Source organism: Odocoileus virginianus, chromosome 4, assembly GCF_023699985.2.
Source record: "Odocoileus virginianus isolate 20LAN1187 ecotype Illinois chromosome 4, Ovbor_1.2, whole genome shotgun sequence".
Lineage (NCBI taxonomy): Eukaryota > Metazoa > Chordata > Mammalia > Artiodactyla > Cervidae > Odocoileus > Odocoileus virginianus.
The window spans coordinates 6,952,032-6,964,301 of record NC_069677.1 but is presented as its reverse complement, the minus strand read 5'-3'; the positions used below and the strand labels follow the sequence as shown (position 1 = coordinate 6,964,301).

Here is a 12,270-nt window from a genome sequence, read left to right as displayed (position 1 = left end):
CAAGCTCCTGGAGTAAAGAGACAGTGTATTCTGAGCAGCTCTTGTATACCACAGCAGACATACTTGTCAGCATTACTGAGTGAGAGAACAAGGTCGGGCTGTTTCTTTAATAATTCTCATCTATCTCCTTTTTGTTAAGTTTTATTTTATTGCAAATGGCATAGGAACCATCTCTGATTTGTATTAAAACAAAACCAAACGCAACTACACATTTAGGTTCTTACTGTTTCTAGGACCCAAGGGTTTCACAAATCATCTGCCTTATCTGTTTCTTTCTTCTTCTCCTAGTGATCACTACAGTACTCTTAAAAGGGCTACAAGAATAAATTTATAACCTGTAGAATTCAACTTTAATCTTTTGGGAACTCTTAATTTACTATTGTAAAATCCAGAGAAAGGAAATCTATATTGATCAATCAATGCAGATACAAGTATGTACTTATATCTAAGGAAGAGTAAAGTAAGAGTACAAGAGCCCAATTTTTGGTTAAAAAAAAGCAAGAGCAAGTCACTGTGCCACTACAGATGCCAGTGCTTACATGTGTCAGCAGCCCAAGCAACTGGCATGCTATAGACATGGTGACATAGCTCCCTTCAATTCTCCACTGAGTTTCAAGTCCAGAGCATGTTTAGTCTTTGTCTTATTTATCTGTTGATGAAGGGTTTCTAGGAAGATTTAGCAGTGCTTCAATTTTCTGAGCGTCATCCTTGGATTGATCTTTCTGTAAATTACTTTCAATTTCTTCAGGAAGGAGGTCAGTAAATTGTAGTCTGGCTTTCCTGTAATGAAAGTACAAGAAAGATATAGCAAGTACTGTTCTATTTTTTTGGCTTTTTGGCTTTTCTATTTTAGAGTTTTTCTTTCTTAAGAAAGATCGTATTTATCTTATTCTCTCCTACAACTTATGAGCAAATACTTCTCCTTGCACTTCAAGTACAAGACTTTCTTCTCTCTCATAACCTGTTTCACTTACAAGCCAAGTAGGAGTCTCACATTACCAAAATGGACATTTCCAGGGCAGTAGCTCTGATCCTTAAGCTATTCCAGAGTTCTCTCAGCAGTGACTTGCAGTTGCTAAAACACCTTGAGCTTGTATGTGAGCCTTGGAACCAGTCTGTGCTCTTGCCCTCAGGGCCTAGGGGGATGTGAAACCCCCTGCCACTCTGTTAAACTCTGTTGACAGATCTTGCAGGACACGCACAAAGGTTATAACATTGGTAATCTCGATACAGAGAAGTCAGGTAGGACACCACTACAGACGTATATTTATTAGGAGTTAAAATATCTAATTTTCAAATAAGAGGTCAGTTCTTTTTCTAAGTCAAGTATTAGTGTCTTCCTTCCTGTAAGTGATTATCAAGGTCACCCATGACTTTCATAAGAAGATTTGATCATTTCTTCTTCTATGTCTCTATGGAAAATGTAGCCAGTGTTCTAGATTTTCTGCTCAATAAGGCAATTTTTCAGATTCTCACTTTGTTGATTTCTCTATACTGTAGTTATTTTCAAGCAAAGAAGCAGACATTTAAAAAGTTCTTAACTATTTATTAACTGTCCTCAGAAATACCACATATATATTATATACATATAAATAACCTGAACACTTCTGACACTGACACAGTGACACTATTTCCTTCTGCCAAAATACTCTTTCATTTCTATAAATCCAGTTTTTTACCCATGCTTGAGGTTTTTCATCTCTAAATAACTGATCCACTTCTCTAGCTTCCTTTTCCTAACTGGAATACAATTCTTGTGCATATTTTTCCAGACGTTAATCCTTCTGTCACGTCCTCTGTCAAAGAATCATGCCCTTTCCTTGCTTTCCAACTCCTTTCTCAAAGATTCTTTTTTAAAAAAGAAGTCTCATGACACCTAGAGAACTAGAAATAAGCTAATGCTTCTATGCTTTTAACCCTCCATAATATCAAATTTTATGCTGGCAGTCAGAATTTTAAGTGCTTTATAATAGCTTCATATCTCACTCACCCTCTTACTATGAAGAAGAAGGAACACATGTATGTTGGACACTGTGGTATGACTCTGCCCTTACAATAGCTGAGAAAACTGATGGCTTCAAGTTAAGGAAAACATCTATGTTCATAGAATTAATAGTCTAGCTGGTATTTAAGATTTGTTTTCAAGGTTTCACTGGCTCCAAATCAATGCTTTTTCTCCTATAGTACGTAAGTCCTTGGACAACAGATTTATAGATATTAAGAATTTCCATGTATGTCTATGTGAGTGTGTACGTGTGTGTGTGTGTGTGTGCATGTAGCACAAACGAAGTTTCAAATAAAACCAAGGGAAAAAGAAGACTTCTTATCTATCGAACTACCAAAGCAGCAGCAGCAGCAGATGTCATCTTAGTGGGCAGGAAGCAGAACCATGAGAATCATTTGTACCAAAGCGCTAGACGGCAGACTATTATGATGATCTTACAAAGAATTAGCAGGAAGTTGGCCATCACTGGAACCCAGGGAGTGACTATATGAACAAGAGACAGTCTGCATCCTTCTCAGTAGCATCTGGTCTATGAACAGCCAGTATACGTACCTAACATCCATTGCAGCCACAGCAAGAAGTATAATAATTAAATGTGGAGACCTAACATGCTATGTAATGTTCATACACGTATGTGTAAACAAGGATATCATCTTTTAAGTAAAGCCAAGTAAAGCCCACTCACTGCTATTCATTTCCTTCATGTAATTTCCAATGCAGTCACAAACAGAGGAAAAGAAAAAATATGCAACCAAATAAGATTTATAACATTTAATTTAAAAAAAAATGTATCTAAGGAAAGGTTCTCAATTAGTATATTTCATTTTTCCATTCTCCTTAATTAAAAATATTAAGACCAAGTAGGGTACCAGGTGAAAGACTCAGTAAAAAGCAAGTCTGACTTGAGCAGCAATTTAGAGTACCTGTTTCAGAAACCATCAGTCTGCAGATACAAAAGCCAAACAATCCAGTCTTAACACAACTCCTTACCGTTCTTCCAGTTTCAGCTCCTGGAATGCTTTTCGATCCTTCTGTTTTCTCTCCTGAACTGTCTCACCACAGTACATCTGAAGTGCCATCAATAGGCTTCCTATAGGAGTGCTGAGGAGGAGGCAGAAGGAACGTTTAGAAGAAAGAGCCATGAGACCATGCAGAATGAGAGGATCTCTGCTAAGGCACGAGTAACACTAACCAAACCACTGGCTCACTGACAGGTGCAGGGACATCTGACAGTTAAAGCATCCTTGTCAAATAAAAAAATATTAAGATAATTTCCTTCCTGGTCTGAACAACAGGAAAAACAATCATTGCAACATCCTAAATTTAACTGGTATAAAAACAACAGGTCTATAAATTGGCTCTTTTTTAAAAAAAAAAATCATGAAAGATAAATAAACTAGTAAAAAATATATTTATAAGTTCTAGTTAGCAGCTTTATACTGAAGGTTTCTCAGAAAAGAAATTCATACCAGAAATGTGAAGGGCAAGAAATGTGAAGGGTACTTTCGGTTGGGAGAAGGATGCTACTGGCTTTGGGGGTTGGAGCTGCCAAAATATCCTAAAATTCAAGAGTCTGGCACAACTGTCTCACTCAGAATGCCAATAGTTAGTTATCCACTGAGAAAACGACTTAGATAAAAATTATCACAGTAATAACGAGGGTTTTGTTCATATTTCCAAAGAGAAGGAGTTTTTTAATCTGATACAACTTAAATTCCTTACTTAACATTGTAACCACATTTTAAAAATTATTTTTGCTAGGTGGAAATGTTTGTTGATGATGAATGGATAAACAAAATATGGAACTGTATATACAATGGAATATTACGCAGTCCCAAAAAGGAAGATCCTGTCACATGGATTAAACTCAAGGACATTATGCTTAGTGAAATATGCCAGTTACAAAAGGAAAAATATATGATTTCACTAATATGAATTACTCAGAGTAGCAAAAATCACAGAAACAGAAAGTAGAAAGGTGGTTGCCAAAGGCTGTGTGGGGATGGGGGAAGGGAGCATGGTGTTTAATGGGTACAGAGTTTCAGGTCTGCAAGATGAAAAAGTTCTAGAGACCTGTTGCACAACAATGTGAATATAGTTAACACTACTGAACTGTACACTTAAAAGTGGTTAAGATGGTAATTTTTATGTTATGTGTGTTTTTTAACCACAATAAAAAAATATTTTTGCAGCTAATTTCAACAATTTTCCCCTTCAAACCAAGTTGGTATATTAACAAGAAAACAAAAATGTCAACAGATCATCAAATGATGAATTTTAAAACAAATTTGGAAGGTGAGGGAGAACTCTTCTTTCTATTCAGGTGAATGCCAACTAATAAAGACAGAAATGACAAAACTAGCAAATCAACATTTTGTAACCAGTTTTATATTAAATAATAACGGATTACATTAGGGATCATCAATGGATCATTAAAACCATTAAAAAACAGCTAGAGAGTAGATAATTCACACTACTGTACCCTACAGATTACTTATTAAACACAATGGAAAAAGATAACTTTGCAGTGGAGAAATTTAGTAGATATCAAATGTGCTAAGCAGAATTCTAAAATGGTCCCCCAAAATTTCCTGCCCTAATTTCTCAAATATGAGTATATGATGAGAAATTATGCCCATGATTATGTTATGCAGCAAAGTGGATTTTGCAGATGTAACTAAGGTTACTGATCACTTGAATGAGTTAATCAAAAAGGAGATTATCTGTGTGAACCCTCTGAATACAGTTTTTTTCCCAGTTGGTGGCAGAATGGAAGTCAGAGAGATTCAAAGTATGAGAAGGATTCAACATGCTGGCGGCTGGTTTGAACATGGAGAGGGCATGGAGAAGGAATGTGGATGCCTCTAGGAACAAGATGGTGCCTGACAGCCACCCAGGAAACAGGGAATTCAGACCTACAGCCACAATGGTTCTGTCAACAACTTGAATTTTATGGAAACAAATTCTTCCCACAGAGCCTCCAGGTAAGAGCCTGCCTGACCAACACCTTGATTTTAGCCTCATGAAATACTAAGAAGAGAACCCATCTGAGCCCATCCAGACTTCTGACCTACAGGACAGTGATATAATAAACCGGTAGTGTTTGAAGCTTCTTAGTGTGTGGTTAATTTGTTACACAGCAACAGAAAACTAATATATCAAGTTATATCACTTACAAGGGGTGACATAATATGTCTCTTGACATACACTAAGAAGGATACAACTTTGCCTATGTTGTAATCTTGACGAAAACGGTAAACCCAAATCTAACCATGAGGGGATAATCAAAGAAAACTGAGAAATATTCCGGGGGGAAAATCAGGTGTGGGACTAGTCTAGCTTAAAGGAATCTAAAGAGACATGACAACAAAATACAATTTAATCCTGGATTCTACAAAATTATATATTATACACACACACACAGAGCATTACTGTAATAACAGGAATTCTGAATATGGACTTTATCTTAAATAGTATTGAATCAAAGGTAAATCATTTATTGTGATAATTGTACTGTGAAATCACTGGAGAATATTCTTTCTCCTGGGGAATACATGCTGATGTATTTAGGGCTCAAATACTTCAAATGGTTCAAACAAAAAGAAATATACACATGTCCCACACAAATACTGAGAGAGAGAAAACAAATATGGAAAAATGTGAACAAATGGTGAATCTAAGTGAAGATTATATGGGTGTTCAACATACTAATTACCTCAACTTTTCTACAGGTTTGAAATGTTTCAAAGTAAAAAGCTGGAGAAGAAAAGTCTTAAAATTTATTAAACTAAATAAACAAACCTAACCCCCATATTTTTTATGTGCTTGTTAGCTGTTTGTTATTCCTTTTTCCTACTCTTTATAAGTATCTGTGTTCAAACCTTAGTTTCAGGTGTTAATGATACTTAAACAGTTTTTACCCAGTGAAGACCAGAAGTAAAATCAACAACTGGGATACAATCAGAACTGGACAATCAAAGCTACTACCAATACAAGACTGTGCTGTGCTATGCTTAGTCGCTCAGTTGTGTCCAACTCTTTGTGATTCCAAGGTCTGCAGCCCACCAGGCTCCTCTGTCCATGGGGATTCTCCAGGCAAGAATACTGGAATGGGTTGCCACGCCCTCCTCCAAGGGATCTTTCCAACCCAGGGATTGAACCCAGGTCTCCTGCACGGCAGGCAGATTTTTTACTGACTGAGCCACCAGGGAAGCTCAATACAAGGCTAGAGACCTTTAATGGGATTAAATCCTCTAAGGATTAAATTTGTTCTTTAGAAATGATTCAGATTTTTAACAGGTAAGACATTAATGAATTAATTAATAAGCTAATTAATAAGATATTAATTTAGAATCAAAGTATGTTAACACTTACCCCAGCAAGGCTCCAATTATGCCACCAGCTACTAGGCCATGCAGGCCTAAGTTTATTCTAAAAAGACTTCCTGTGACAGCTATTTTAAAAGAAACAAAAAGCAGTATCAAATCATTTTTAAACACCAGAGTTCCATTTAAACATGTTCCTTCTATAAGGACATAAATCCCCAAGTAAGCTTTTTGAACCCAACATTAATCTATCACAACCTAGACTTGCCATATGGCCAGCTTCTCATCCACTCTGCAAGTTTAAAGGAAGAAACGTCCCTTTAACAGAACTGCTCAGTGGGTTCTATGGACCTAGCCTCTTCTCATTCTGCTTTTGTGCTAACCTCCCCTTAAAAATCTGTTATTTCTTTACTTCTACCTCTTTTATTTCTTCCTGCTTTAAGGAAAGTTTTCTCCAAATAAACAATAAAAATCTTCACTAGCCACTTGCAGTTCATGTCTTTCCCCAGCTTCGCCCTTTTTTTTTTTCTTTATGGACGCGCTGCATGGCATGTGGGATCTTAGTTTCCCAACCAGGGACAGAACCTGTGCCTCCTACAGTAGAAGGGCCATACCACCAGGGATGTCCCCAGCCTCACCAGCTCTGTACTGCTAAGCTTCACCTCTCCAGCAGGCCTGCAAGTGGGCAATTGGCCTACATTGCCACCTGGTGGCTGGAGCATAAGTCCTTTTTCCTTACCGCTAAGACTGTACACCCAAGATGTCCATTAATTTTCCTCTTTCACTATGCACAACACAACAAACGCCATTTCAGGTGGTAACATTTTTAAACATTAACATTTGGGGTTTATATTTCTTATTTAAGTATAATGTATTCATTTTTTAACTTTTCTATTTCATGATTTTTCTCTTCTTTCAACTGTAACTATTATGTGTCTAGGTGTGAATCTTTTCACATTTATTCTTCCTGGAGTTTGTTGAGATTCTTAGATGTATAGATATTTTTCATAAATTTGGGAAGTCTGTGGCCATAATTTCTTAAAATTCTTTTTCTTCCCTTTTTTTCCTTTCCTCTCCATTATCCATATTCTTGATTGTGTCCCAAAGATCTCTGAGGCTCTATTCATTTGTCTTCATTTTTAAAAATTCTGTCCTTCATAAAAGATAACCTATATCGATCTATCTTCAAGTTCATTGATTCTCTCATGCTCTCTCAAACTGGCTGTTGAGGGCCTTCTCTCCAGTGAATCTTTAATTTCCATTTATGTATTTATCAACTCCAGAATATTCATTTGACTCTTAAAAAAAATAATTTCTATCTTTAGTGATATTTTCTGTTTGATAACCATCATCACATTTTAATTATTTTAAACACTTGAAGTCGGAATATCTTCCTACCTAGGGGCATGGATATAGTGATTTGCCTGGACCAATTCTGTGGAGTCTTAGTTTTCTTGTTTAGTAGAGTGCAGCCAGAGAGGTCTCTGTTCAGTTTTTACTTTTCTGTCTGGCTTCCTAGGAATCACACTAGCTTGGCAGACAGCCAGTGATTTGTCAGTGGCTGTGATTACACATTTTAAGCCAGTAAGGCTGTCACCTTTTGTCAATGGATCTGTCTGTGGCTTGAAGAACACAGTCAAGGTTTAGGCAGTTTATAAACCTTCTAGCTTTTACTTTTTGTGTTCATGAGGCCTCACAATTAAGCAGATAATCAGCTTGCTAGGGCCCTTACCAGTCTCTCCTAAGTGTGCTTACACAGACAGGTAATTTTCCGGAGTTCTGGGGATTAGTAGGTTCTTAATGAAGTCTCCGTTGGGTTTCTTGTTCTCTGGATATCTTTGGTAAAATTATACCTCATCCACTAATCGACTGCTTGCCCCAAACACCAAAACCTCCAGTTAGCTGTGTGATGTCGTTCTTTCCTAAGTGTTTGCTATTGTTTTCAGCAACACCCTGAGGCACAGAATTTTCTGTGCTCTGCTCCAAATCAAGTCAGTTATCTCCAACATTAGTATTGGTCTTCCCAGCCTGCCCTGCCCTTGTGGAACTTCTGTATCATGGAGCTCAGCATTAGGTGGCAGCAGCCTCAGGCTGAAACACTACAGACTCCCATTGTTCTTACCAAGATTTAGTAGAAATTCTTAAATAAATGCTTCTCAACTTGTTGTGTGCCCTTGCTCAGTTTCAGGATCTTTAAGGGGTTGTTTTTTATAACTTTGTCCAGTTTTATTATTACTTTTGGAGGAAAGGATTTGCCAAGCTCCCTGGATATTGAAAATACTTTTATAAGTGTTCAAACAATAGTGGTGAGAGAAGACCTCCTTACCTGATTCTGACTTCAGGATAAATTTTTTTTTAATTTTAGTGTTATTTATTTTAATGTTGGTTGCTGGTTTGAGATAAAAATATATTTTCTATCATATATATTTTTCTATTCTTATTTTAGTAATATTTACATTCAATCGAGAAACCTTTACTCTACCCTGCTATATGTCAAACAATTGTGACATAAAAAGCAAACACTTTCTCTGAATTTTAGTCAGTTGTCTAGTAGAGAAGCAAAACAAGTAAACTGCTACAACACAGTGTTATAAATGCTTTGATAAAACTGTTTATGGTGAATAATGAGAACACAGGGGAAAGGCACCCAAGAGAGGAAAATGGGAGCTAGGAGAACCCTCTGAGGAAGCTGAAGCAGACAGATGAACTCAACCTTGAAAGACAGGTGTTAAGTATGGAGCTGAATAAAATTAGTTATGGGAGTGGAAAGTTGGATTCAAGCAAGAATTCTTGTAAAGCAAGAATATGCTGGGTTTGAGAAATCAAAGTAGATTATAAGGCTCATTAAGAGTGGTACATGGAGGTCAGGTCAAGAATTGACCTTAAATAAAAAAAGAATTGACCTTAGTGTGATGAAGTCTGAGCAGAAAAGTGCTAAAATCATACTCATATTTAAAAAAAAAAAATCAGATAACAGTAGATGTTTGAAGCAAACCAAGATGATAAACAGGGAAAATCTGCAGTAGCAGTGGGAAAAGAGGTGAGAGTCCAAATATTTAAGAAATAAGACTGACAGAACTAGAAGTTTGGAAAGGGGATATAAAGGGCAGAACCACATCATTAATTGATTTTCAGTTTTGGAATTTAACAGGGTAGATGACAAAAAACATATAGCAGGAGTAAATATGAGGAGCAAGTGAGGGCAGAAACACAAGTTTTCTTTGGATATAGGCACTATAGAATATCCATGCAAAATTTTTCACAAGTTAAAACAGGGCAAGTTCTAGCTGCTCCAATGCTATTAATACCGATCTCTCGTTTCATGTTTTTAAATGTTTTCATTAAAATGTTAAGCTCAAATTATGTATATGTGTGTTTGCCTGTGTATTCACAGAAAAAGAGAGAGTACACCTAAAACAAAGAGCATAAGTGATAAAGCAAATAGGCTAAAATGTTAGTAACTTGGAATTCCCTGGCGGCCCAGAGGTTAGGGCTCTGCACTTTGACTGCCAACAGCCTGGGTTCAACCTCTAGTCCGGTAACTAAGATTCCACATGCTTTGCAGCCAGAGGTGGGTGGTGGCTGTTGTTCCGTCGCTCGGTCATGTCCAACTCTTTGCAACTCCATGGACTGCAGCACACCATGTTCTTCACTATCTCCCGGAGTTTGCTCAAACTCATGTCCATTGAATTGTGATGCCATCCAATCATCTCATCCTGTTGTCCCCTTCTTCTGCCTTCAATCTTTCCCAGCATCAGGGTCTTTTCCAATGAGTTGGCTCTTCACATCAGGTGGCCAAAACACTGGAGCTTCAGCTTCAGCATCAGTCCTTCCAATGAATATTTAGGACTGATTAACTTTAGGATTAATTGGTTTGATCTCCCTGTGGTCCAAGAGACTCTGAAGAGTCCTCTCCAGCACCACAGTTCAAAAGCATCAATTCTTCAGCACTCAGCCTTCTTTACTGTCCAACTCTCACATCCATACTTGATTACTGCAAAAACCACAGTTTTGACTAGACAGACCTTTGCTGGCAAAGTGATGTCTCTGCTTTTCAATACACTGTCTAGGTTTGTCATAGCCTTTCTTTCAAGGAGCAAGCATCTTTAAATTTCATGGCTGCAGTCACCATCTGCAGTAATTTTGGAAGCCCGAGAAAATAAAGTCTGTCACTTCACCCTAATGGCAGAAAGTGAAGAGGAACTAAAGAGCCTTTTGATGAATGTGAAAGAGGAGAGTGAAAAAACTTGCTTAAAACTCAACATTCAAAAACTAAGATCATGGCATCTGGTTCCATCACTTCATGGCAAATAGATGGGGAAAAAAATAGAAACAGGATAGGTATGGGGTAGGGAGCTTAAAAAAGTTCTTAACAGTAACAGAATCTTTGTACTAAAGGATACTGTTCATGGTATTCCTTATATTACTTTTATTTTTGCAACTTTCTATAAGCTTGAAGCTATTTCAAAACAAAAAGTAAAAAACTGTTATGTGAAGCATATGTATTTTTTTTTAATGTGAGGGAATATACATGAATTAGTGAATGTTTGCATCTAAATGGCAGTTAACTTCATTTACATTTTGGGAAATGTACTGATTTGTACTAGAAATGTAATGAAAATGTTCAACACTTTTTAAAATGTTCATTTTAAAGAGGGCATGTCTACCAGAGGCAGAGTGCTTTAAAACAAAATCTAATTTCTTATCATGAAAAATCTGGCTCCTCTCTACTTCACCTCACAATTCTCTCAAGCCACTCTTCCCCTCATTCACTATGTTGCAGTCATATTATCCTACATCTGAGAAACCTTAGAGCCTTCACCCTTGATGTTACCCCTGCTTAAGCGACTCTTCTCTGCAAGGCTTGTTCCTTCCCATTCTTAAGCTATCAGCTTAAATGTCACTTCCTTAGAAATTGATCAGCCTGTCCACATTAGATCCTACCTCCTCACCTATTTATTACTTTTTATCATAGCAACCTATTTTATCCCATAGACATTAGATGATAAAACTCAATGAAGGAAAAGACTTTTTTATGTTTTGTTCACTAAGTATACCAAAGACCAAGCACATTTTCCATATATCTTGCATGAATGTTAAATGAGATGTGATGAGAAGCCAACCTAAGAATTCAGTAGCCATGACTTATAAGTCCTTACATGTTTTCCTAAACCATATGTGAGATTGAAATATGAAATATGAACAAAAATGTCTTACCTCCTGCAATGACAAAATGACTTAAGGCATTTTTATTTCGGTAAACATTTAGACCAGTGTTAACTGTACTAGGAAGGAAGAAGAAAACAAAATTTAAAGCATATCTCAATTACCTTCTTGACTTTAACTTTCACTAAAGTGATACGTGTTAGTTTAGAAGAGCCTACTATGTCAATCCCTGGTCCCAGTAGGCTCCTTCAGTGAGTGTGTTTCAGATTGCTATAAAAAATATGCCATTTAAGCAACAGAAAAGTAAAGAAAAGTTCTGCAGAATTCCTCTGATTTAGCAACCCTGTATCTATTTTGATATTAGTTGGCAGGCCTTCACGTACATGCGTGCTCAGTTGTGCAAGGTGCTCAGTCATGTCTAACACTTTGCGATGACCCCACAGACTATAGCCCTCCAGGCTCCTTCTGTCCATGGAATTTTCCAAGCAAGAATACTGGAATGGGTTGCCTCCTCCTCCTCCAGGGGAATTTCCCCAACCCAAGGATCTAACCCACATCTCTGGCAACAGCAGGAGGAATCTTTACCACTGTGCCACCAGAGAAGCCTGGCAGACCATCATCCATGGATACAAAACTACCGCTGGACCAATCTTTTGTATAAATAGATAACAGTTCTTGAGAAAAAGGTATCATAGATCACTTTTATATGGGTGTTCAGATTTTATAATTTCATTTGTTAAAACAATGTGCTCCTAAAAGAATATCTAAAATCCT

The 12,270-nt window shown here is 37.1% G+C and overlaps 2 protein-coding genes across 5 annotated transcripts in view; one reads left to right on the top strand and one right to left on the bottom strand.

Annotated features, from left to right (window-relative positions):
* The window catches only part of CD80 (CD80 molecule), a 31,520-nt gene extending 26,407 nt beyond the window's left edge, over positions 1-5,113 (top strand). Inside the window, exon 6 of the mRNA XM_070466013.1 lies at positions 4,764-5,113. The gene's annotated coding sequence lies outside the window, so the exon portion shown is untranslated. The remainder of the gene's footprint in view (positions 1-4,763) is intronic.
* Positions 1-12,270, bottom strand: part of TIMMDC1 (translocase of inner mitochondrial membrane domain containing 1) — a 46,822-nt gene that overhangs the window by 27,941 nt on the left and 6,611 nt on the right. For 3 of the 4 annotated variants that reach the window (XR_011487202.1, XR_011487203.1, XR_002313571.2), the window contains exons 4-7: positions 11,548-11,615; positions 6,380-6,458; positions 2,996-3,106; positions 540-780 (exon numbers count right to left, since the gene is read on the bottom strand). Coding sequence is in view for 1 of the 4 variants with exons in the window: in XM_020891741.2 (XP_020747400.2) it covers positions 642-780; positions 2,996-3,106; positions 6,380-6,458; positions 11,548-11,615 (397 nt within the window). In the remaining 3 variants the exon portion in view is untranslated. Of the gene's footprint in view, positions 1-128; positions 781-2,995; positions 3,107-6,379; positions 6,459-11,547; positions 11,616-12,270 lie in introns of those variants that run through there. The other variant, XM_020891741.2, reaches the window with a different exon arrangement.